This window comes from Ovis aries, chromosome 15 (genome assembly GCF_016772045.2).
Source record: "Ovis aries strain OAR_USU_Benz2616 breed Rambouillet chromosome 15, ARS-UI_Ramb_v3.0, whole genome shotgun sequence".
NCBI classification, from domain to species: Eukaryota; Metazoa; Chordata; class Mammalia; order Artiodactyla; family Bovidae; genus Ovis; species Ovis aries.
Window position 1 is genome coordinate 9,382,322 of NC_056068.1, and position 27,706 is coordinate 9,410,027.

The 27,706-nt window shown below is 35.1% G+C and overlaps 1 protein-coding gene across 1 annotated transcript in view; it reads right to left on the minus strand.

Moving 5' to 3' along the window:
* The window catches only part of CNTN5 (contactin 5), a 1,662,845-nt gene that overhangs the window by 932,810 nt on the left and 702,329 nt on the right, over positions 1-27,706 (minus strand). Inside the window, exon 3 of the mRNA XM_027979105.3 lies at positions 15,423-15,547. Within this exon, the coding sequence (XP_027834906.2) occupies positions 15,423-15,477 (55 nt within the window). The 5' untranslated portion in view covers positions 15,478-15,547. The remainder of the gene's footprint in view (positions 1-15,422; positions 15,548-27,706) is intronic.

Genomic DNA, 27,706 nt, shown 5'->3' on the forward strand with positions numbered 1-27,706 from the left:
TTTAAGGATTAGAGGAAAAATTGTTATCATCTGATCTAGCAAGCCCTTTGATGCTAAAGTTATCTTTACATAATGATCATTTAGCTCATGCCTGGGAACTGACAGACTCTCCTGAGATACAGTCAATTCTAAATATCACTGAGCAACACTGACTGCTTAGAATGATCTTATTAGACAAATTAGTTGTACTTCTCATTTGACTATACTTTGATTGGTTTGTCCCACTGAATTTCTTTAGAATAAGGGTGAGCTACTTATATACAACAAACTTTTAGCTATTTTAATATAGCAGTTGTTAGTATTAACCTTTGAAAAATCTGTATCTTGAGCTGACATTCTGCCCTATTTGCCATGTGATGATTCTTTCTTGCTATGGGAAATAATAAGGTGATGCATCGTACCAAGATATTAGGATCCTGAAAATGATACCTATGTATGATATAATAAAGGGGAAAATAGGTTATTTTTTTCAAAGTTTTTGCATCTCATTTTATGCCATGAATGAGTATACTTACTTGTTAGGCAATATACAAAGGCAAGCTATCAATATTCCAAATACAGAAGATAATCTACAATTGAAAGTCATTACTGTTAATCTGGATATAATAGGGGCAGATCAAATCAGTCTATAAATTATGACCAGAATCTAGACTCAAAGTTCAATTACCAAACAACAAACAAACAAGCAAAAACATTTTGCCTGCCCATCCTAAGACACCCGAATATTGGAGTTCTGAATATTTTATGCATTGGTTTACAAAAGTTATTCAATAATTAATTCAGGGAAGACATTGCAAGAGCGAAGTCTCCCCTGAATCTAGTAAAAAATTACCTTAAATATTAACTGAATCTTTTAAATTTAGTTCTCACTTCTTTAATCCATTTTTATCCTTCCTCTTATATTATGGTTTCAGTTTTTTTTCTTCATCACTTTGCTTCCCTCCACTGAACTTATTGTTTATCTAATTTCCACAATACAATCTAGCCTAGAACTGAACATAATACTACAGCCATTATTAACAAGTAGATCCAAAGTAGATCTAACCTCTCCCTTATTTTAGATACTGTCAATACAGCTGAAGATCACATTAGCTTCTTTTTGGTAAGCATATACCACTGCTGACTTACAATGAAATCTATAAATAATCACTGAATACTTGCAGGTCTAAACCCTTGCTGCTCTCTTCTTTCTTCCAGACTTTTTCAGTTGTAACCTACCTATTCACCCTGGTTACATTATTTCCCAAGCTCTAAAATCTATTTTCCATAAAGAACCAAGCATGATCTTTGAACATGTTATCAAGTTATATCTCTCCTCTGCTTAAAATGTGGTCTGATCATTGCCTATCTATTCTACCCCTTATTATTCTTCTTGTTATATACTCTCTTCATTTATTTGGATTTTCTCCCTTCTTCCATACTGGTTCTTCTTCAAACCCAGTAAGTCTATTTCATCTTGATGGACTGACACTGCTGCTGAAACACTTTCATTCAGATATTCACCTGGTTTCCTTTTCCATATTTGTTATTTTCAAGTGATAGGACAAATGAGAGGTTAATATAAAATAATATTTTATATTATTCATGAAAAGCCTGGCTAAACATTTATCAATTATGTTCATCTTTTCAGAAAAACTAGTTCTTGGTTTCATTGATCTTTTCATTGTTTTCCAGTGTCTATTTTATTTATTCTTTGATCTTTATTATTTCCTTCCGTCTGCTGACTTTGGGTTTTGTGCTTTTTTCTAATTCCTTTAGATGCTATGTTTATTTCAGACTTTTCTTGTTTCTTGACTTAGGCATGTACTGCTATAAGCTTCTGTATTAGACTTGTTTTTGCTGCATCCTGAAGATTCTAGGAGGCTTCTCATGTGGTATAATGGTAAAGAATCCACCTGCCAGTGCAGGGGATGCAAGAGATGGTGGTTGGATTGGGAGGATCCCCTGGAGGAGGAAATGGTAACCCACTCCAACATTTTAGCCTGGGAAATTCCATGGATCCTGGCAGGCTACAGTCCACGGGGCTGCAATGAGTTGGACATGACTGAATACATAACACAACATAAAGATTTTAGGAAGTTGTGTTTCCATTTCCATTGTCCCCATGTATTTTCTTATTCTTTTATTTCTTCATTGACCCATTTTTTTTTAAAGTAACATGTTGCTTAGTCTCCACATGTACTACAAAGCTAAAAGAAAACAACGTGGTACTGGCTCAAAAACAGACACATCGATCAATGGAATGATATACAGCCCCTGAAAGAAATCCACACATTATGGTCAATTAATTGATGACAAGGGAGTGAAGAAGATCCAATGGAGAAACAACAGACTCTTAAATAAGCGATACTTGGAAAACTAGACGTCTATATTAAAAAATGAGATTAAAATGTTTCTGCACATTATATATAAACATAGACTCAAAATAGATTAAAGACATAATTGTAATACCTGAAACCACAGAACTCCTAGAAGAGAAAATAGGCAGAAAATTCTCTGACATAAATTGTAGCAATATAGTTTGGATCTGTCTCCTAGGGAAAATTAATAAAAGCAAAAATAAAGAAATGGGACTTAATTAAACTGAAAAGATTTTGCACAGCAAAGGAAACCATCAACAAAACAAAAGGACAAACTACTGAACGATAGAAAATATTTTCAAGTGATATGAAAAATATGGGGTTAATATCCAAAATATATAAACAGCTCTTACAACTCAATATTGGAAAAAAATGAAAAAAACTTGATTCAAAATGAGCAGAGGATTTGAAATGTTTACCAAAGAATATATAGAGATGGCTAACAGGCACTTGAAAAGATACTCAATGGACTAAACATCAGAGAGATGCATTTCAAAACAAAAATGAGAAATCACCTCACACTTATCAAAATAACAAATATAAATGAGAATGGCGAAGGCACGGAAAAAAAGGACACTGCAGGTGGGGATATAAATTGGTATAGTCATTGTGGGAAATAGTATGGGGAATTCCTCAAAATACTGAAAGCAGAACTACCATATGATCCAGCAATTCCACTTCTGGGTATATATCTGAAGAAAGAAAAACACTAAGTTAAAAATATGTATGCACTTCAATGTTCATAGAAGCATCATTTCAGTTGTCAAGACACGGAAACAGCATGTCCATTAAAGAAGATGTGGTCTGTGTATATACACACACAATGGAATATACACATACATACACACAATGGAATATCATTCAGCTAAAAAATAGTACCATTCTGCCATTTGCAGTAACTTAGATGGATCTAGAGAGAATTATGGGCTTCCCTTGTGCCTCAGCTGGTAAACAATTCACCTGCAATGTGAGAGACCTGGGTTCAGTCCCTAGGTTGGGAAGATCCCCTGGAGAAGAGAAAGACTATCCACTCCAGTATTCTGGCCTGGAGAATTCCAAGGACCATAGAGTCTGTGGGGTTGCAAAGAGTTGGACACGACTGAGCAACTTTCAGAGAGAATTATGCAGTGGAATAAGTCAGACAAAGTCAAATACTGTATATTATCACTTATTTGTGGAATCAAAACAAATTGCAAATGAATATATATAGCAAATCAGAAATAGTTTCACAGATATAGAGAACAAGCTAACAGTTACTAGTAGGTAGAGGAAAGGGAGGATGGACAAGATTGGGGCATGGAATTAAGACACACAAACTACTATGTATAAAATAGATAAGCAACAAGGATATATTGTACCACACAGGGAAACATGGCCATTATGTTAAATGGAGTATACTCTATAAAAAATATGCATTCTCTATATTACAAACCTAAACTTTGGCCACCTGATGCAAAGAACTGACTCATTGGAAAAGACCCTGATGCTGGGAAAGATTGAAGGCAGGAGGAGAAGTGGACAACAGAGGATGAGATGGTTGGATTGCATCAATGACTCAATGGACATGAGTTTGAGTAACTCCAGGAGTTGGCGATGGACAGGGAGGCCAGGCATGCTGTGGTCAATGGGGTCACAAAGAGTCGGACCTAACTGAGGAACTGAACTGAATTGATCTGAAACTGATATAATATTGTAAATCAATGATACCTCAATAAAAACATATATCCACACATCAGAATGATCAGGTTAGAATCCAAATTCATTCATGCCTTTTGTATGTTTCTTAACCAGAAATTAACCAAAAGCATAGCTTATGCCTCTCTTAATAGAAGAAACAAATCAAACAATTAATTGTTTCCTTTAATTCACTTAAAAATAGGTACCCATACTTATAGAAAGTATTATGCTAGATATTATGTATGGAACATCAAATAAAATATACTGCCTCTGTTTTATAGAGAAGATGGCCTTATAATTTTTATTTAAACATGTAAAATCACAATCACAAAGTATGCAAGTATTTATCTCAAATCATCACCATCTGGATGGTTCCACCATACTTTAAACCCACAGTCACTTAAGGTCATGCTGCAACCTAGACACCATCATAAACAGATCATTAGGAATAGTTAAGTTCTCTGAAAAATTTCAGTGTTAAAACAACACTGAAAATTAGAATGGAAAGTATTTGTTTTTCAAATGGATAGAAAAAAATCATTGTTTTTGACACTTCTACCAAATAAATATTTCTAAATATAGGAGCTGACCAAATTTCAATAAATCTGCAGTTAATTTGATTAGCTATTAAAAATAAGATATACCCAAGAGCCAAAATAAACATAAGACTATATAGCACTTAACCCTTTTTCATTCTCAACAACTAGTCATGTGTGTTATATTTTCAGAATTTGTATCGTGATAAACCTAAACAGTTTATTTAAAATTAAGGAGAACAGAAATTTTTCCTTCCATTTCTTCTATATCTCAAGTGTGTCCAGCTTGCCTTGGTACTCAGTGAATTTAGCTCTTTCTCCATTTTACAGACAGAATTTATCTGTATATGAAACAAAGAGATGCAAAAAAGTAGCTGCTTTCTTATTAACTACTGCACAGGTATAGCTCCCCTGAAGCCCATGCTAAGAGGTAAGACAATCTCTGTCAAAAATAAACATATTTCAGTGTTGTATTACCATGGTACAAATTTATCTCTGTGTAAAAAATGATATTGTGAACAACTGTATACATGTTCCTGTGAGTACTTGATACAAAACACATTTTTTGATCATTGTACATGATTAATTTTCTATTAGCAAATATTTATCATTGTTGAAATAATAATGCCAGTCCAGTTTAAGAAGCATTAGGTAATTTTTATGGTACTGTCTAGATTAAAACATACTTTGATGTATATTGCTTTCTCCTTAACCAAAATCCAGTGGAAAAATATTTTTAATATAGTTTATGTAAGATGAATAACATTTAGATGACCTAATAAATTAGTTAATACTCTGTTTAATCTCAAAAATACTGAACACATTTATTAATATTTATTCTCATTTCTCGAGGATGCTGAATCTGGCTTTTTTTAGTTGATGGTTTAATTTTATATCACTCCAGGAATTGCTGACAATTTTAGATAACTTTTAACATTTTCTTTGTCTTTAAGATTAAAATAACAAATAAAATTCTCTAAATTAAGAGACAGTTACCCCTCACCTGCCGCCCACCACCTTGCTCACAAGGAGAAATTAAATTGTATTCTGATTAATTACACATCTAATACCACCAGTGCACAGCTGATAAGTGTCCGCTTGGTTTCCTGCACTGAGGTAGGCTCTGTTATCATCATGACTTCCTGGGGGACCAATTCAATGTGCACATGCATAATTTCAAAATGATCACAGAGGAGCTATAATCCATTTCTCTTTCTCAACTGCCATAGGCCAGTCAGACTTAATATTATCAGGCACCTGTTTTCAGTAACACTTTTGTTTTCATATTTCTTTTAAAGTTCTTAGGCAGCACTTGCTGGCAGTGACAAAGTTCTGTGCTATTTACCACACTGCCAGTAAGAAGAAGAAGAGTATTTATATAACCTTATCAATGACAGACATTCTCTGTTCAATAGTGTATCATCCTTGTGGCAGAAAGAACAGACTGTCACCTTCCCAATAAAATGGATTTAACCCAACGGAGGAGAATGGGGTCAAAGTAGAGAGAGAGAGAAAAAAAAAGCTTTATTTGAGAGACCTGTTTTTTAATTAATTCATTTTTTATTGAAGGATAATTGCTTTATAGAATTTTGCTGTTTCCTGTAGAGAGTTCATTTTTTAAAGCAATACAGCTTATATCAAAAGGATCTGAAAGTAATCCAGGGAAAGTAACTAGATGTACTTACGTAGAAGAAGGTCAGTGCAGCTTTCAGCAACTGGATTTCCCCTTTTGCCTCACCTTCATGTTACCTATCATGTTGAAAGCATTGCTGTAGGAGGCAGCTTTCTCATTATTCTACCACTGGTTTTCATATATGTGATGTTGGGCATATCCCTATTTTGAGGCTTATCCCTATTGAGGGTGAATGATATCTTACTTGCCCAAGTACAAGGGATTGGACCTCATGATCTCCAAGTTATTTTTTAATTTAAAGATTTATAAATGCAGTAAGATGAATACAATTTTAAATTTAGAAGATACAAAGATATGTTTAGCTTTGATAAATCAAATTATATATTAAGTCTATAACTTTCACAGAAATATATAAATAGACTTGTGATGTTAACAAATATATGCTAGTATTGGAGAGTACAAAACATTTTTCAAAAATCTTCAAACAAAATAATATGTGTTAATAAGTCTAAGAATAGCTGCTTTCAATTAGAATTATTCTAATGATACATATTAAAAATAAATATTTGTATATGACATGTTTTACATGGACAATCTCCCCTAATCTCAGGGTCCTATCAGACCATTCCATTACAATTCACATAAAGAAATCTATTTGCAATAAATATCATTGTAATAGATTTCCCCAACTGTTAAACATTTAAAATGAAATTAAAATAATTACTAGTCACATTTCAAAAGGAATGTAGTGATTATGAAATCCATTGCATAGACTATTCCACATAACAGAGCAGAAAAATTAAGCCCTTTAGCTTTTGTTGCTATTGTTTATTTCTTTCAACATGGAGAATTGAATGAAAAGCAATTTACAAAGAACTCTGGGATGTCAGTCAAGTTGCTTGTAAATCCGAAACCTTACTGTCTCCTCCAATCCTATCTCTACACATATTTGGAAGATGGTATATCTTTGAAGAAGCACTTTTAGAGAATACAACGACATGGATTTTGGCACAGTGAGGTTGAAATGTTGATGTTTCTTGTCACACGTATATTCATAACTAGGATTTAGTAATTAGGATTCCTCCCTCGAATGATTTCACACACTCTATGCTGAAAAGCTTAAATTTTACTGTACTTAATTAATTTCATATTGATAAACACAGTTTGATCTTTAAAGCTTTTTTAAGCTCAGCTAATGAGGTTATTAGATCACAGTGCTTGCACTGTGACTGTTTCAGAAATAAAGATACAAAGAAATTCCTTTTTATTTACTGTTGACTAATACAAGATTATTATTATTAAACATTCACAGATTAAAACATTCACACATTAAAACATTCACAGATATCAATAAATATGAGGTAGAAATGAAGGCTAGGTATGGTTATTTTTACTGTCTTATGCACACTTAAAACCACTTTACAGAGGTATGACTGATATATCAGTTCAGTTCAGTTCAGTTCAGTTCAGTTCAGTCACTCAGTCGTGTCTGACTCTTTGTGTTCCCACGAATCGCAGCATGCCAAGCCTCCCTGTCCATCACCAACTCCGGAATTCACCCAAACTCATGTCCATTGAGTCTGTGATGTCATCCAACTATTTCATCCTCTGTTGTCCCCTTCTCCTGCCCCTAATCGCTCCCAGCATCAGGGTCTTTTCCAATGAGTCAACTCTTCACATGAGGTGGCCAAAGTATTGGAGTTTCAGCCTCAGCATCAGTCCTTCCAATGAACACCCAGAACTGGTCTTCATTAGGATGGACTGGTTGGATCTCCTTGTAGTCCAAGAGACTCGCAAGAGTCATCTCCAGCACCACAGTTCAAAAGCATCAATTCTTCGGCGCTCAGGTTTCCTCACTGTCAAACTCACATCCATATATTATCACTAGAAAAACCACAGCCTTGACTAGACGGACCTTTGTTGGCAAAATAATACACTTCCAAGGAGTAAGTGTCTTTTAATTTCATGAATGCAGTCACCATCTGCAGTGATTTTGGAGCCCCCCCAAAATAAAGTCTGACACTGTTTCCACTGTTTCCCCATCTATTTCCCATGAAGTGATGGGACCGGATGCCATGATCTTAGTTTTCTAAATGTTGAGCTTTAAGCCAACTTTTTCACTCTCCTCTTTCACTTTCATCAAGAGGCTTTTTAGTTCCTCTTCACTTTCTGCCATAAGGGTGGTGTCATATGCATATCTGAGGTTATTGATATTTCTCCCAGTAATCTTGATTCCAGCTTGTGCACTTCCAGCCCAGCATTTCTCGTGATGTACTCTGCATATAAGTTAAATAAGCAGGGTGACACTATACAGCCTTGATGTACTCCTTTTCCTATTTGGAACCAGTCTGTTGTTCCATGTCCAGATCTAACTGTTGCTTCCTGACCTGCATATAGGTTTCTCAAGAGGCAGTTCAGGTGGTCTGGTATTCCCATCTCTTTCAGAATTTTCCACAGTTTATTGTGATCCACACAGTGAAAGGCTTTGGCATATAAGCTGTAAATATTTAGGGCATACAAATTGATGAGTATGCAATAAGTAAATACCCATGAAATCACCACCATCTATGCCATAAACATATCTATCACCTCCAAAAGTTTTCTCCTGCCGTCTTTATATTGTATTATTATTGTTTTTAATGTTGGTATTACTGTTATTTTTTTGTGTGTGTGGTAAGAGTACTTAAGATCTATCCTCTTAGCAAATTCTTAAAGCATACCACTTACATGAGTAATCTAAAATAGTCAAAGTTATACAATCAGAGTAGAATGGTAGTAAGCAAGAGCTGGAGAGAGTGGGGGAAACAGGAAGTACTGGGCAAAGGGTACAAAGTTTCAATTATACAACATGCATATTTAGAGATCTACTATCCAGCATAGTGCCTATAGTTAGTGATACGGTATTGAATATTGTTCACAATATGCTTTTACAGCTACTGTCTTCAAGAGATCAAGTCTACTTTTCTACCCCATGAATCTGGTCTTGGCCCACGCGATTTAATTCAGTCAATGAGGCATTAGTAAACATGACACAGTGGTTTGAAATATGCTTGCAAATTAGATGGTGTCCTATAGTCTACACCACGGAATGATCAGATGCGTGAGCAGGTCATTCACACTGCCTTTCTAGGAGCCAATCATCGGCAACATGGCTGAGACCACAAATGACACCATCCAATCCTATTCTTGTGACCCTCTTGGAGACTAGAGAAATCAGCTGAACCTGCCCAAACCAGAAGAAACATCAAGCTGACTTTCAGAACTGTGAAAAAGAATATTTCTGGAGTTTTTGTGTTGTTGTTGTCATTAAGTTCATAAATTTAAGGGTGGTTTCTTATGGAGTTAAACCTGGAGAAGGGCATGACAACCTACTCCAGTATTCTTGTCTGGAGAATTCCACGGACAGAGGAGCGTGGCAGGCTCCAGTCCATAGGGTTGGAAAGAGTCGGACATGACTGAGCGACTAACATTTTCACTTTCAAAGCTAATTAGTGCACTCTACAATAAATGCGTATGTAATATACTATGTGGATTGAATTTCTGTAACCAGCAGTTCTCTAGTCTTAAAACACACACCCACAAATGTACAGATGTAATTCACTCCTTCCTGAACTTCTCTTTTCCAAGTTATCTGTCATTTTTTTCCTCTTATTCTTCCTCAGTTCAGCCTCTCAGAAAACAAAATTAATAGTAATTATCTAATTTTCCTCCTGTACAAATCATTTCATATCTTGTTATTATAAGAGATTATCCCACTACTTTGTTAAAGATAACTTTCATTAGCATTAAAAGGAAATGGTTTTAATGCAATCTGATGTAACCTTCCTACAGCATTGCCACTGCTGACCACTCTGTCTCTGAATCTGGTCCATTATCACTTTCCTAGCATGCATATGCGGAGAAGGTGATGGCATCCCACTCCACTACTCTTGCCTGGAAAATCCCAAGGATGGAAAAGCCTGGTAGGCTACAGTCCATGGTGTCACAAAGAGTCGGACACGACTGAGCGACCTCACTTTCACTTTTCATTTTCATCCATTGGAGAAGGAAATGGCAACCCACTCCAGTGTTCTTGCCTGGAGAATCCCAGGGATGGTGGAGCCTGGTGGGCTGCCGTCCATGGGGTCGCACAAAGTTGGACACGACTGAGGCGACTTAGCAGCAGCAGCAGCAGCAGCAGCAGCAGCAGCGTGCATATGTGTTCAGTCGCTTCAGTCGTGTCCGACTCTCTGCATCCCTGTGGACTGTAGCCCGCCAGGCTCCTCTGTCCATGGGATTCTCCAGGCAGGACTATTGGAGTGGGTTTCCCTGACCTCCTCCAGCAGATTTTCTCCACGCAACGATGGAACCTGTGGTCTTCTGCATTGCAGCAGGATTCTTGACTGCTTAGCCACGGGGAAGCCATCACACTTTAGAGTTTCCTCCAACTCACCCTCTATCCATTTCAACCTACTCCTTCTCTTGCCTCTTTAGTGCATGCTTCTCAGAAGTTTTTCCTTGCCTTAGGACTCCTCGTTATCTTCACAACCCTTGGGTGATTATTTTCCTTCCCAGAGCTTCAGTTTCATCCACACTTAACTTTTAGCTCAGTCGTCTTTCTTAAAAATCTCCATCTGAGTATGTCACAGATACTTGAAGCTCAACACGTGCATTACTTAGTTCAGTATTTCCTCGCTAAACTGCACTCCCTTTTTAATTAGTACCCAAGCAAATGGCAAGATCATCTACTCCATAAGCAAAGAACCTAAACTATTTCTTTTAATACAAAAAATTAATCATTTACCAACTTCTATATATTTTATTGCCAAAAAATTTTGAATCTCTCATTTCCTGTTGATGCCCTTCACTACTGTCTTATTTTGGGTTCTAGTCATATCAATATTTTGTCTAGATCAAACATTTAGAATGCAATTCTTAGTCCATTTTTTTCTTAAATTCATAACCAGTTTTCCTGTTTATTAATACCTTATATTAATATTGTACATTTGTTACAAATAATAGACTGGTATTGATATCTTACTTTTAACTGAAGTACATCTTTATTCAGATTTCCTTGGTTTTTACATATTTTTTTTCTTTTGCAGAATCCTATCCAGGCTCACTAATTTATTATGCTTCCTTAGCCTTCCTTTCTGTGACAGTTTCTCCAATATCCCTAGTTTTTTTATGATTTTGAAAATGTTGACGAGCATGGTCCAAGTGTTTCATAGAATGAAAAAAATGGGATTTTTATGATATTTTTTTCATAGTCAGACTAGAGTCACATGCTTTAAGAAGGAAAACCACAGAAAGGAGGTGCCATCCTCATTACATTATATCCAGTATAAATGCTATTTCTTCTGATACTGGCCTTACTCATTACTGGGTTGATATAGTTCTTATCAGTTTCCTCCACTGTAAAGCTACTTTTTTAATTCCTCTTTTCCATTCTGTACATTTTGGAAACAACTCACTATGTGCAGTCCACAGTTAAAGAAGGGCGAGTTACATTCCAGCTCCTTGAGAACATAGTATCTACATAAATTATTGAAATTTACCTACATGGGAATCTTGTCTATTCTTTTAATTATTCAATCACTTATTTATATCAATATGACAGTTATTAGATATATATATGGCTATAAATACATAGCTATATATATATACATGGTTATAAATACTTGTGATATGTAGCCATTTGTATCTACATTAAGCTAAGCATGAGTTCATACTGAAGTCTCCCAACTCTAAACCATTATCACTTGGATCATTCCAGCCTTCTTCTTTTGCTCATTGGTGACCTCTCACATCAACAATGAGACAATTGGCTCCCACCATCCATCATCCATTGACTTAATTGTTCAACTCCATGCATGAGCTTTTAGAGTTGCTAACACAGAGAAATAGCATTCTTAACTAGAGTACAGTCTCAAAAACAGTTCGTTTGAAAGTTATGTGGATCAGTCTCATTTTCCCCCCTACTCTCCTAAGCAGAGGTTGCTTCATACATTTGGAATGCATTTGTAATAGAATTTTTGTTATACTCTGCATTTCATCCTGAGATCCTCTAACCTCCTAAATTATTATTATTATTAAATTAATTTATTTTTTATTGAAGGATAGTTGATTTATAGAGTTTTGTTATTTTCTATCAACCTCAACATGAATCTGCCATAGGTATACATATATCCCCTTCCTTTTGAACCTCCCTCCCATTTCTCTCCCCATCCCACCCCTCTAAGTTGATACAGAGCCCCTGTTTGAGTTTCCTGAGCCATACAGCAAATTCCCATTGGCTATCTATTTTACATATGGTAATGTAAGTTTCCATGTTACTCTCTCCATGCATCTCACCCTCTCCTCCCCTCTCTCCATGTCCATTAGTCTATGTCTGTTTCTCCACTGTTGCCCTATAAATAAATTCTGCAGTACCGTTTTTCTAGATTCCATATATATGTGTTAGAATACAATATTGTCTTTCTCTTTCTGACTCACTTCACTCTGTATAATAGGTTCTAGGTTCACCCACCTCATTGGAACTGACTCAAATGCATACCTTTTTATGGCTGAGTGATATTCCAGTGTGTATAACATAAATCAAAGCAAGATCCTCTATAACCCACTTCCTAGAGTAATGGAAATAAAAACAAAAGTAAAGAAGTGGGACTTGATTAAACTTAAAAGCTTTTGCACAGCAAAGGAAACTATAAGCAAGGTGAAAAGACAACCCTCAGGATGGGAGAAAATGATAGCAAATGAAACAACTGACAAAGGTTTAATTGCCAAAATAAAACAAGCAGCTCACACAACTCAATACCAGAACAATAAGCAACACAATCAAAAAGTGGGAAAAAGACCTAAACAGACATTTCTCTGAAGAAGACATACAGATGGCTAACAAACACGTGAAAAATGCTCAACATTGCTCATTATTGGAGAAATGCAAATCAAAACTACAATGAGATATTTTTAAAATTATGCACATTAAGGTTTCCTTTGTGTTATAAGTACTATTGGTTTTGATAAATGTGTGTTACTTTCCCACCATTACGGTATCACACAAAATAGTCTTCCCAAGCTGAAAATGCCTGTGCTTCCTTTACTTATTTAGTGATCCTCTGACCCCAAGCCCTGGAAATCGCTGATCTATGCACTCTCTCTAGTCTTTCCCTTTCAAAAGATCATATATAAAAAAGAAACATACAGTGTGTAACCTATTCAGACTGGTTTCTTTCACTTAGCAATATGCATATAATATTCATTCATGTGTTTGCATGAGTTGACAATTCATTTATTTTTATTACTGAGTAAATAGCATTATATACAATTTCTATACTTCATTAACTTATTGAAGGGCATCTTGGTTATTTCCAGTTTTTGATGATGATTATTAAAGTTTCTGTAAACTTTTTGTGTGTGGGTATTTTGTGTGCCATCAATTTTAAAATCAGTTAGGTAAATCTCTGGTAGTTCAGTTGCTTCATTAGAGGTAAAACTATTTAGGTTTGTAAACACTGCCATACTGTCTCCCAAAGTGGCTGTCCCATTTTGCCTCCCTACCAGTAATTAACAAAGTTCATGTTTTCTTCATCCTCAAGAGCAACTGGCACTGTTTTTTTCTGGATCTTAGCCATTCTGATATGCATAATGGTATCTTATTATTGTTTCAATTATGAGTGTATTTTTAATATGAAGTTGTATATCCCTATGAAAGCTGTCAAATTTTCATTGCTCCAATAGCCAGTTTTTAAACCTAAGGTTATGTAAGAGTTTTATATTTCCTACTTAAACACAGAAAAGATACTCCATGTATTAAAAAACAAATAAATAGAACAAAGAGAAAATGCAATCTGGGTCTTATTTTTTACATCATTTTTGTTGGTTCAAATAACATGATCAACATAAAATTTGCTTATGACCTTGATAACCTACATTATCTGTAATAATAACCAAGTTACCATGCAAAATATGTCTTGTAATATGATACTCAAACAGATAACCGGGGGGGGAAAAAGAATAATAATAAAAGAATAATAAATACTGAACATAAACATTGCCAAGTAACAAGCATTAATAAGGGCTGTACTTCTAGAATAATTTGTTTAAATAAGAAGGTGAAGGTGAAAGAAAGGTTTTGAAAATAATTATCTTTGATAAGGTATCCTTTCAAGTATCTAATCAGTTTTATTCAAACAGCAGATAAATTCATGTTTTAAAAATAACATATATATATATATAAATGCTTCATAGTAAATGCAGATGATTAAAGATCAAATCTTATGTAAAAATTAGAAATGGCCTTTGTTTTTGACATTTTTGTCTTCTCTATAATATTTGAATAGCAACCTACCTCCAAGCTCAGCCTCATTTCACTGGAAAGAATAGCACCTAGATTCCATTATGAGCTGCAAATCTAGCCATCTGGCCATCAGGGACACAACCTCAGACTGACAGATTTTGTCTTTCCTTGACTAAGATAAAATACCTACTTTGAAGTCACAGTTTATTGTTGGGGGATAAGTTGGGTCAGTGCATGAAAATAAAACTTTGGAGTTATATTACAATCTATCACTCTTCCTCCATCTGGCATCATCATTTTATTATTAATAAAAACATTGGATACCAGTTAAAATTACAATTTTGATAAAATAACATATTGCATGGGACATACTAGAACTAAAGTAATTATTTGCTGTTTATTCGAAATTCAATCTTTAGCTGAGTATGTTTTATTTCATCTTCTAAATCCACCCCCATTTCTCTCAGTTACTTTATCAGTTCAAGAGGAGAATGGTATTGACAAGAGGAAAGGGAGACCAGATCATCAGAAAAGAAGATAATACTGCACAGAAAGAACCTCATAGGATATAGTATTTAAAGATTCCATATCTTTTGTAAATAACTATAATCATGATGGACCAGGGTGTTCATTTACACTTTTAATGTCTGAAACCGTTCACTTATTTCTTGTGTTTTCACAATTGTCTCTACCCATGTTTTATAATGATGGTTTAGATTGTAAATTAAAGTCAATAAGATGGGATGGATACTCATTTAACTATATGACATTTTTCTACATACCTTATTATATGTGCAGTGCTAACAGAAGTTTAAGAGTTGCTTTATCTTCTTTCGTTGTAAAGGGTGAATCATGATATAAGTTTAAATGAACACCCGAGGCTGTATTTAATGAATACCTTTATATTTTTATTTGATACATAAGGCAGGCTTTTTTACCTGAAAGACACCCAGTGACTGACAGAAACAGAATAAGTTTCCAAGAGGAAGCCATCCTTGGTGACTAGGATTGCCTGTGTCCCAGTGTATTTAGCAGCTCTGATGTTTCTTCATTAAAAAATGTCCTGTTGAGACAGATAATACTTTTCAAAAATTGAGAAAAGAAAATAGACGTACAAAGACAAACAAATAGAAACCAAAATATTTGTAATAAGTGATAAATAACTTTCATTGCCAAGGTCAGATTAATATATACTTGTGTACTGACAACAATAATAAAATTTCCATTAAAATGAATGCACAACACAAAAACTTTGGAAAAGTGATAAACCTTCCCTATCACCTTTATTTATATTGAATACTCCCTCACAGATAATAAAAACATCAGGTTCTAATGGGGATGATTTTTTCTCACAGGAAATGTATAATAGCTATATTTATTATGTTAGACAAATTACTGGAGTAGAAAAATAGGGCAGAAGAACCAGTTACATTAATATATACTCCTCTCCTCTAGAACATAACTAATGATCAGTTAAGCAAGTGATTTTACATATTGTGTCTGTAGCTCATCAAAACCTCCACAGGAAATTTTTTTCTTTTAATTATTAATGTCAACTGCCTTTGTTTATAACTCCTGTGATTATCTGTACTGTACTATAGTTCCCTCTTTTTGTGAGTTATTTTCTCAGCATCCTTTGCTAGCCAGAATATAAGGGAAATAGGGATTTTCATGAATATTTAACGCTTTCTGTCTAATGCCATTTTTATAACAATAACTAGTAGAGCACATTAATATTTCCTTTATCTGTCGTTAAACACACAACAAACATGAAACTACAAAATTCCAGCATAGAACTTAATACTCAAAAACTTGAAAATGTGCACTAGAGACTCTTATAATAGACAAGCAATGTCTGAGTTTTCAGGTGTCAGTTATTAGTGTCCTTGGCCAAAAGCAACTAAATTGAGAAATACTTGTGCAGTGTGTTGATTTTAAATAACAACTGCTTCTTTGCAACTGGTTCTTCCCAATAGACTTAGAATTGCAGGTCATCTCTTTCATTCAGGAAACATCTTAAAAATATAGAAAAGCATTTTTCCCCTAGTTAGGTCAATTCAATATAGACAGACCGAAAGAGGGAAATCTCATTAGTGAGTCTTCTACTCAAATGTTGGTTTGATTTCATTTATATTTTAAAATATAAGCCTTCAAAATCTACTTTAATCACAAGGTGAGGGATCACTAATGGATAAAAAAGCTAATGAGTTATAAGACTTGCTTCATAAACACCTTCTTCAAAAAGATACTTTTCATCATTTTCTTTCCAAGTAAACATCAGAAATAAATACAGTTTGAAGCACAAAATGGCCTTATCATTAATTTTTACAGTTTAAAATATTTTCATTATTTATACACTGCTTTTTACCAGAAAGGAAAGAAGAAAGTCAGCACTTCACACATAATAGAGATTTAAAGTTGTTGGAATAACAATTATGGGTTATGAAAACTGCATATTTAAATTAGTGAATTATTAATCCATGACAAAATAGGTCTTTATCAAATTGTGAGAGTTCTGAGATATTAATACAGTTTTGCTTATTTTGATGAGCTCAGTCCACATCTTGAAAGCGGGTATTTCCTTCTCTATTTACAATCTCTTCTGATGTCTTAGGCCTTCCATTGTGGCTGAGCTGGCAAAGAATCTGCCTGCAATTCAGAAGACCTGGGTTCGATCCCTGGGTTGGGAAGATCTTCTGGAGAAGGTAAAGGCTACCCACTCCTGTATTCTGGCCTGGAGAATTCCGTGGACTGTATCGTCCATGGGGTCACAAAGAGTCAGAAACGACTGAGCGACTTTCACTCTGATGTCTTATTCCTCATCAAAATGCAAATATTTTCAGAGAATTTATATGCTGTACACTGCAAATGTCAAAGAGAAAACACACATCCATACATACATGGCCACACACCACCCCTTACACATACACAGAACCACGGGCTATGAGGCAAATAAGGGCTTCTCTGGTGTCTCAGTGGTAAAGAACCTACTGGCTAATGCAGGAGATGCAGGTTTGATCCCTGGGTCAGGAAGATTCCCTGGAGAAGGAAATCACAACCCACTCCAGTATTCTTGCCTGGAGAATCCCATGGACAGAGAAGCCTTGTGGGCTACAGTCATTGGAGTTGCAAAGAATTGAACATGACTTAGCAACTGAACAACAACATGAGGCAAATAAGCAGGGCAATGCAAGTGGAGCATAGATGCAGAGCCATCAAAAGAGAAATACATTGCTAAGGACAGCAGGAGCTGGGAATAGCGCAGAAGTGTACAACAAAAATTCAAGAAGATATTGAGCTTAGACACATGTCTTACTTTTGCGTGGGTCAGAAATAAGCACACAGATGAATAAATCAGTATCAGACAGTGATTCACACTGTGAGAAAATCAACAGTGTGAAGGGACAGTGAAAGGGCAGAGGATAGAGGTTATTGTTGTAAGGGTTCATGGAAGGCAGTTCTGATAGATGACATTTAGGTTCGGTTTTCATTTTCCACATGGCATTATAGAAAAATCCTTATATTCCAGGCACATTTTTAAGTTCTCAAATAAGAATGGTGAATTTTATAACTAAAATAATACATTTTATGTTAAAATTTCTTCAGAGAAAAATATCCTGTGTTTGTGTGTGTGGTTGTGTGTGTGTATTCATTTTCAAACCTCAATGCTTGGTCTTTGGGGCTTAAACACAAAAAATAATAGTTCTTCAAAAGCTGTTCTTTTTTAAGATGCCTAACTGACAGTCTCTTTTTGCTTGCTTGCTTTCTTCTCACTCTGTTTCTCAAGTAAAATAAAAAGTAAATGAAATAATCTGAAATAAGTTTGTATATGCTTCTCTGGAAAACACATTTATTCCATGTATTTAATAAAATACTTGTATCAAGGTAATAAAATAATGTAAATAATCAGACATACATTAAGGGCCTACTACATGACAAGTTAAATTATAATCAGTTAATAAATGTTACTAAACTATATGGGAAATAGATGCAGGAACAGTAGAAACAGTGTCAGACTTTATTTTTGGGGGCTCCAAAATCGCTGCAGATGGTGACTAGAGCCATGAAATTAAAAGACACTTACTCCTTGGAAGAAAAGTTATGAACAACCTAGATACCATATTGAAAAGTAGAGACATTACTTTGCCAACAACGGTCCATCTAGTCAAGGCTATGGTTTTTCCAGTGGTAGTGTATGGATGTGAGAGTTGGACTGTGAAGAAAGCTGAGTGCTGAAGAATTGATGCTTTTGAACTGTGGTGTTGGAGAAAACTCTTGAGAGTCGCTTGGACTGCAAGGAGATCCGACCAGTCCATTCTGAAGGAGATCAGCCCTGGGATTTCTTTGGAAGGAATGATGCTAAAGCTGAAACTCCAGTACTTTGGCCACCTCATGCGAAGAGTTGACTCACTGGAAAAGACTCTGATGCTGGGAGGGATTGGGGACAGGAGGAGAAGGGGACGACAGAGGATGAGATGGCTGGATGGCATCACCGACTCGATGGATGTGAGTCTGAGTGAACTCCGGGAGTTGGTGATGGACAGGGAGGCCTGGCGTGCTGCGATTCACAGGGTTGCAAACAGTCAGACACAACTGAGCAACTGAACTGAACTAAACTGAAAGCATATTAGGATATATATTTTAGAAATACCTTAATGGAAACTGACAGTTGCACATTAAATTGTTTTTTATCAAGATTGAAGAGTCATAAATAATAAGGTACATATGACTATTTGGATATTTTCTTTTAAACACACTTTTTAAAATAGGTTATTTCAATGTTTATTACACATACATATTTTCACTTGTGATATTCAAATAAAATGTATGAAACGACATGTTCCTTTGCATTTTTTTCCTAATCTAATCCAAATATTTGCAGGTGAAGTAAAAATAAGTAGATCATTGTACTAGTATTAGGTCATCACATATGCATTGTGCAGTTGAACGCATAGGCAAGTATTTAAAAACATCACGGTTTCATTGGAGTCTGAAATAGGATTGCTAAACATACGTTATATAAAAATAAATCAAGTGACAGTATGCTGCCACGTGAAGGCAAGCTAGCTTTTCTTCTTACAGACACATATAGGAAATTACCTAGTTAACGGCCTGTGTATGTGTGTGTGCGTAAAGAGAGGAAGATATTGAGAGAGATTTCTATCAATGTCTACCAATCTCTCTCCTTTACAGCAAAGGTTTCGTTCAGTTTGACCTCTGACTGGTTATTCACACAGCAGTCAGAATCATATTTTCAAACATAAATCAAGCTACATAATTCCCCTGTTTCAGTGGTTTATTCTTAACATAAAATTCAAAATTCCTCATATAGCATTCAAGGTCAAATCCAATTTGGCCTCTGCCTAACTTGCTGATTTCACCTTTGGGCATCCTAGATTCCTACCAGGCTGACTTTCTTGCTGAACTTTATTTATGCCTTGTCCACACAGTTTCCTTTCCCTGGACACCTCCACCATCAGTTCTTTCCAGACTGAACAGCTTTAAGTCAGTGAAGACTCTGGCTCTCAGGTCTTTCTTGATCCCCTTAAAATAGCCACCCCTTGCTTCCTGTCAGCCCTGTCACTGGCTTTCTTTACACTGCCCTTACTTTATTTTTCTTCTTACCAATCATTAATGCTTAAAATTATTATATTTATTTATTTACTTTTAAATTATCTTTTTCTCCTACCGGAATGTGATATCAATGAAAGCAAGACTTTTTTTTTTTTTCTCATTCATCTTTGTAAACCCAGCATCTAGAAGAGAATCTGGTTGGTTTTAGTAGATACTGTTACTGTTTTGAATAATCATCATTAAATAAACTGGAACCTCTACTGAGTAAATAATTTGGCACAAGCTTATATGAGTAGAAAAATTATTATACCCTAAATTTCCATAATACTAACAACAGCTACCATGTATGAAACCTTATGTTTGAGGCATCATATCATGGTCTTTACTTACACAGCCTCTATTAATTAACTTGACAATAGTTATTGATTAAGATAACTTGCCCAAGATCATACAAGTAGTAAAAGTCAGAACTGCTTTCAAGCTGCTACATCATCTTTTACAGAATTCCCCAGCTATTTCTACAAAAGTCTGAAGAAACCCTCTTATCTGACACAATTGGGATGGTATTAAGTTAGTAAAAATATCATTTAAAATCTTACCCACACACATTTAATTTTGTCATTACAGTAATACTATTGAGCCCTATATCCTTTGGCCTATCATATTATATAGGAATGAGATTTTTTTCTGTTTTTCAATATTCTGATGAAAAAATTATTTATTTGATCTGAACATTATATAAGTCCTTTTCAACAGAAGTCTTCTATGTAATGCATCATATATAATTTTTACATTTCTTTAGAGTAGTATAGGATATGTGAAGTTGTCTGATGACAGCATCCTTGAGGTTTCCTTTTATACAGTTATCTCACACACACCTATTTTATAGTATGTCCTAGGTCACTCATTTTATTGTTTGTCCAAGACTATTAGCTTTTGTTTTGTTTTGTGTTTCATCCTTTTTTGTTTAATGCTCTCACTTTTGGTCCACTCATATGTCACTGATTTGCATAATGTTTCTTTGAATTATCTGATTAGATCAACATCTACAACCTCTACAAATAGATAACACAAAATGAACCTTTCTAAGTATACAACTTACATAGTGGCAGTGAGTAAACTAGAGGTGTGTTTACTTAACCATCAGCTTCTAAATAGCTACAAATTATTTTCATTTGAAGGGACAGTAAAGGTTTTTCGCTACTTAGCAAGTTAGAACAACAGAAATTGAGTAAGGTTCTGTTCCAATTAGCATTTAACACACTGAGTGTAAATTTTAGTGAAAAGAGTAAGATGATCAACTATCTTTTTTTTCTGTGCAACTTATTCTCAACCTCAACAATGATTGTTGCTAAGGCTGAAGCTAGTGGCACTTTTGCTGGAAGATAACTTTTAACAGTTGAGTAAGGCCAGGGACTCATAGAAAAGAATCATGAAAAAAAAAAAAAAGAAAAGAAAAAACCTTTATGGGAAGTTGTATTCTAGATGCCCTTGAATTTTTCTAGCCCAAGGCACCTGCACGAAACAATAGAAAATAAAATGCAGCAGAAGACCTAGCAAGAACAAATAAAAAGAATGTGTGTTGGTCTTGTTATGTTTGCTATCATGTATCTCTTGAGGACCAAGCAGCAAAGTCAGGAGATGGATACACAGAATTCTCACTTCAAAAATAATCAGAGTGAATTATGACATTGTGAATCACAAGAACTATAAATTACATTGTGTATCCTGGACAAAGTGGTAGGGGTTGTAGATGGAAGACTGAGCTCATAGTGTTTACATATATTGGTGGTATTATATTTTAATGGTTTTCTGTAGTATTTAGCTAATCACAATTCTGGTCTATTTTTCTCATCTAAGAATTTCTTTTGATCCCAACAGATTCTAGAGATCTGTTGATCTGCCTGTGGAAAAGTGTACAGCAAAGTTTTAAGAATGGTCAACACTAGTCTTCTGAGACTTCAAGGCAACTTTTAGTTTTATTTTTATTTAAAACACAAGGGTAGAGAAAGATATGACTCAACAGTAATTAATATAACATAGCATACTTAATAGAGACAGGGACCAGAAAAAAAATAAATGACAATCACACTAGGAATTTGGTGTCAGAAATACTTTGTAATTCCTGTTGCCTGGTGATTGCTATAAGGAAAGGATGGAGGTGGAACTGTGGGTAATTGAGTCTGACACCAGCTTCCATGAAAATTCTGACAAGTCTTAAGCCAGGATCAAAACAAATGATTTCCCTTCAGTAATTTTGGAAGTAGAGAGGTGTTAGTTGCTTAGTCATGTCTGACTCTGCAACCCCATGGACTGCAACCAGCCAGGCTCCTCTGTCCATGGAGTTCTCCAGGCAAAAATACTAGAGTGGGTAGCCTTTCCCTTCTCCAGGAGAATCTTACTAGCCAGGGATCGAACCCACGTCTTCCACACTGCAGGCAAATTCTTTACCATCTGAGCCATAACCTTTTAAAAATAATATAAAATAGATTATAAAATATTTTAAGTGCTTCAATGAACAGGTTTAAAAGGAATAACTTATTAAAGATCAAACTAACTAAAAATAGCAAGTTGAAAAATGAAGCTAACTTTTACTGTGAGACTATTCATCAAATTTCACTGAGCTTTAGGTTGATGTTCACAACTTCTCTGGGAGAATGGGACCAAACTCAAAGCCTAGGGCCCACATAATATCGGTCTTCAAATAGGAAACTCCTTATATATAGGATTTTGTCCACGGAATTCTCTAGGTAAAGAGTACTGCAGTGCGTAGTCATTCCCTTCTCCAGGGGATCTTCCCAATGCAGCAATCAAACCCAGATCTTCTGCTTGCAGACAGATTCTTTACCATCTGAGCCACCAGGGAAGCCCTCAAGATTATAGTGAAGGTGAATGAGAAATATAGCTCCAGAGGGATACTCTATCTAGAGAATAATAAAGGAAAAAAATTCAGTCTTAAACCATGAGACTGAATGGAAAGGAAACAAAAATTCTTGGTGAAAAATTAATAATCAATATTCATAACATATACAGCCAAACAAATCACAATAAATGAGAATCAAATGAAGAAATAAAGGTCAGAATCTGACTTGCAAAGAAATGACATTTGCCTTTTCTGACACAAATCATCAATTAAATGTATTTGATCTGTATTTCAATATACAGGCATTGTCATTATGAAAAAAAAAAAGAAATAGAGATGAAAAAATTATTTAGAATGTAGCCAGGAAGGGCAAATCAATGGAAAAATAAGATAAGAAGCTAACGAGAATGAAATATATTGTAAGAATATTTTATATACCCAAATGATGAAGCAATATGGGAAGAAACAGATACTTGCTAAAAATTTCCAGAACTGTGAAATTTATCAATTTTAAAGTTTATAAGAGTAGGGGGAAAAAGCAAGAAGAATTAAGACCTAGACAAATCTTAGTGAAAATGCTGAACACTCAACACAAAGAAAGATCCAGCGATTAAAAGAAGCCTTCATAATAGAAGTAGGAAAATCAGACTCACAGTTGAGTCAACCACAGCAGCAATGGAATCCAAAAAAACATTAGAATAACGTGTCAGTAAGAAGGAGCTGTTAATCTGAATGTCTTCTTTGGAAAAATGTATATTTGGGTCATCTGCCCATTTTTTAAAAATTGAGTTGTTTTGCTTGTTTGTTTTTATGGTATTGAGTTGAATGAGTTATTTGTATATTTTGGATGGTGGTGGTACTTTAGTTGCTCAGTGGTGTCTGACTCTTGTGACCCCAAGACCTGTAACCTGTCAGGCTGCTCTGATCATAAGATTTCCCAGGCACCAATATTGGAGTGGGTTGTCATTTCCTTCTCCAGGGGATCTTCCCATACCAGGTGTGGAACCTGTGTCTCCTGTACTGCAGGCAGATTCTTGATTGCTGAGCAACCAGGGAAGACCCATACATTTTGGATATTAACACTTTTATAGATGTGCTGTCTGCAAATATCTTATCCCATTCAGTAGGTAATTTTTTCATTTTGTAGAGTTTCCTTCACTGTGCAAAAGCTTTTTAGTTTGATGCAGTCCCATTTGTTTATTTTTGCATTGTTGCCCTTGCTTTAGGAGACAGGTCAAAAACTATTGCTGAAATCAGTGTCAAAGATAATATTGCTTATGTTTTCTTCTAGGAGTTTTACGATGTCAGGTTTTACATTTGAGTCTTTAATCCATTCTGATTTAGACATTTTTCCAAAGAACAAATACAGGTGACCAACAGACACATGAAAATATATCCAACATTGCTAATCATCAGGAAAATTTAAATCAAAACTACAATGATATATTACTTCACATCTGTCAGTGACGCTATTATTAAAAAGACGACAAATAGCAAGTGATGACAAGGAAAAAAAGGAAATGCTTGTGCCCTGTTGGTGGGACTGCAAGCTGATAACATTATGGCAATTTCTCAAAAAATTAAAAGCAGAACTACTATAATATCCAGAAATTCCACTTCTGGATGTTTATCTGAAGAAAACAAAAACACTAATTTGAAGAGACATATGTGCCTCCTATGATTATTGAAGCATTGTTAACAACAGTAAAGATATGAAAACAATCTAAATGCCTATAAATAGATGAATAGATAAACAAGATGTGATATATATGTACATGTGTGTGTGTGCAGGGCTTCCCAGGTGGCTTTTGTGGTAAAGAACCCATCTGCCAATGCAGGAACATAAAAGACATGAGTTCCATCCTTGGTTTGGGAAGATCCCCTGGAGGAGGAAATGGCAGCCCATTTCAGTGTTCTCACCTGGAGAATCTTGTGAACAGAGGAGCCTGGTGGGCTACAATCCTTAGGGTTTGCAAAGAACTAGATGTGACTTAAGCAATTTGGCATCATATATATGTGTACATATGTTTATACACATATGTGTGTGTATGTATATATGTATATGTATATGTATGTGTACATATACAAATATATAAAGGTTTCCCAGGTGGCACTAGTGGTAAAAATCTGCCTGCCAATGCAGAAGATGTAAAAGACACAGGTTCAATCCCAGGGTTGGGAAGACCCCCTGGAGGAGGGCATGGCAATCCACTCTAGTATTTTTGCCTGGAGAATCCCATGGAGAGGGGAGTCTGGCAGGCTACAGTCCACAGGGTCGCAAAGAGTCAGACACGACTGAAGTAGCTTAACACACACACACACACACACACACACACACACACACACACAGATATTGGTAAATCTAGACAGTGTGACTGAGAAGCTATCTGTCATTCGAGAAGGTCTTTCTGAGGAGGTGACACCCAGGATGTGAACTGAACTGCATAGGATTCGGTTAAGAATGTTCTCAAAAAAAAAAAAAATCCCAAAACAAAACTATATATAGTTTTATATATATAACTCTGATATATCTATATATAAGCTATGGTTAAAAATGAAATCTTGTAATGTGTAGCAACACAGATGGATTTAGAGGGTATCATGTTAAGTGAAAGAAGTCAGAGAAAAAAAGTGCCATATAACCCCACTTAAATATGGAATCTAAACAAGCAAAACAAAACAAAACAAAAAATGATACTGACTCATAGATACAGAAAACAGTTGCCAAGGGGGTGGGTAGGTGAGTGAGATAGGTAGAGGGGATTGAGAGGTACACACTTTCAGTTGTACAATAAATAAACGATTGAGGCATACAGCACAAGCAATACTGTCGATAACACTACTAACTCTGTATGGGAACAGATTGTTGAAAGACATTGAAGTATTCATTTTGTAATGCATGTAAATGTTAAATCACTATGTAGTTCACCGGAAACTAACATAAAATTGTATGTTGATTATATTTGAATGAAAAAGAAATAATGGTCAATTTGTAATTCTAAACAGTGAGACTGTATTGAAGGACACGAATTAAATAAAGTCCTTGCTACTCAACAAAAATCAAAGATGTCAATTATACCTTAATAAAGCTGAGGGAGAAACTGAATTTTTCAAAATAAATCTTTACCAAGAAAAATTAAAAGTGATATTCATCAGATAGAGGGAAAAATAATTGCAGAGGGAAGCTCCAAAATATATAAAAGGAACATAACAGAAGCTAACTCATTTCATATTTACTATATGCCAGGAACTATTCTAAGGGTTTTACTTTGGAAATTGATTCAATACATAGAGCTCTATGAGATAAATCTAATATTCTCATTTTAAGGACAATATATGTGAGGTATAAAAAGGTTAAGTAAATTTTCTAATTTTACACAGCTATAGCATAAACTTGAGATTTATATCTAGATAAGAGTCCATAATTTTAAATAACACATTAGTATAGTGTGTGTGAAAAAATATTGAGCATAAAAATATGATATGAGAGAAAATTTAAGAAAAGATTGGCTTACATGTGTCCTGGAAATGATTTTTTGGATATGACACCTAAACACAAGCAACAAAATGAAAAGCAGACAAGTGGGGCCACTTCAAACTAAAAAGCTCTGTAGAGCAAAAGAAGCCTTCAACAAAGTGAAAATATTTTCCTATTTTTCTTACAGAATGGGAAAATATTATATATATGTATTTGATGAGAGGTTATAGCAACCTCTCATATATAGTTTGGATATTCCAAAATATATTAAAAATTCATGTATTAATAAAACAATTACAAAAAATGCAATTAAAAAATGAAATGAGCTCAGGGTCTGAGGAAACATTTTTCCAGAGAATATATATGAAAGGCTAACATTTACTTCTTTTTGCCAAATTCAGACTTAAATAGAAGAAAATGAGGAAAAAAATTACACCATCCAGGTATGACCTAAATCAAATCCCTTGTGATTATACAGTGGAAGTGAGAAATAGATATAAGGGCCTAGATCTGATAGATAGAGTGCCTGATGAACTATGGACAGAGGTTCTTGACATTGTACAGTAGACAGGCATCAAGACCATCCCTAAGAAAAAGAAATGCAATAAAGGAAAATGGCTGTCTGAGGAGGTCTTACAAATAGCTGTGTAAAGAAGAGAAGCGAAAAGCAAAGGAGAAAAGGAAAGATATACCCATTTCAATGCAGAGTTCCAAAGAATAACAAGGAGAGATAAGAAAGACTTCCTCAGCAATCAATGTAAAGAAATTGGGGAAAACAACAGAATGGGAAAGGCGAGAAATGTGTTCAAGAAAATTAGAGATAACAAGGGAAAATTTCATGCAAAGATGGGCTCAATAAAATACAAATATGGTATGGGCCTAACAGAAGCAGAAGAAATTAAGAAGAGATTAAGAAATTAAGAAATTAACAGAAGCAGAAGATATTAAGAAAAGGTGGCATGAATACACACACAGAAGAACTGTGCAAAAAAGATCTTCACAACCCAGATAATCACGATGGTGTGATCACTCACCTAGAGCCAGACATCCTGCAATGTGAAGTCAAGTGGACCTTAGGAAGCATCACTAAGAACAAAGCTAGTGGAGGTGATGGAATTCTAGTTGAGCTATTTCAAATTCTAAAAGATGATGCTGTGAAAGTATTGTGTGCAATATCTCAGGAAATTTGAAAAATTCAGCAGTGGCCACAGAACTGGAAAAGGTCGTTTTCATTCCAATCCCAAAATAGGCAATGCCAAAGAATGTTCACACTACCGCACAACTGCACTCATCTCATATGCTAGTAA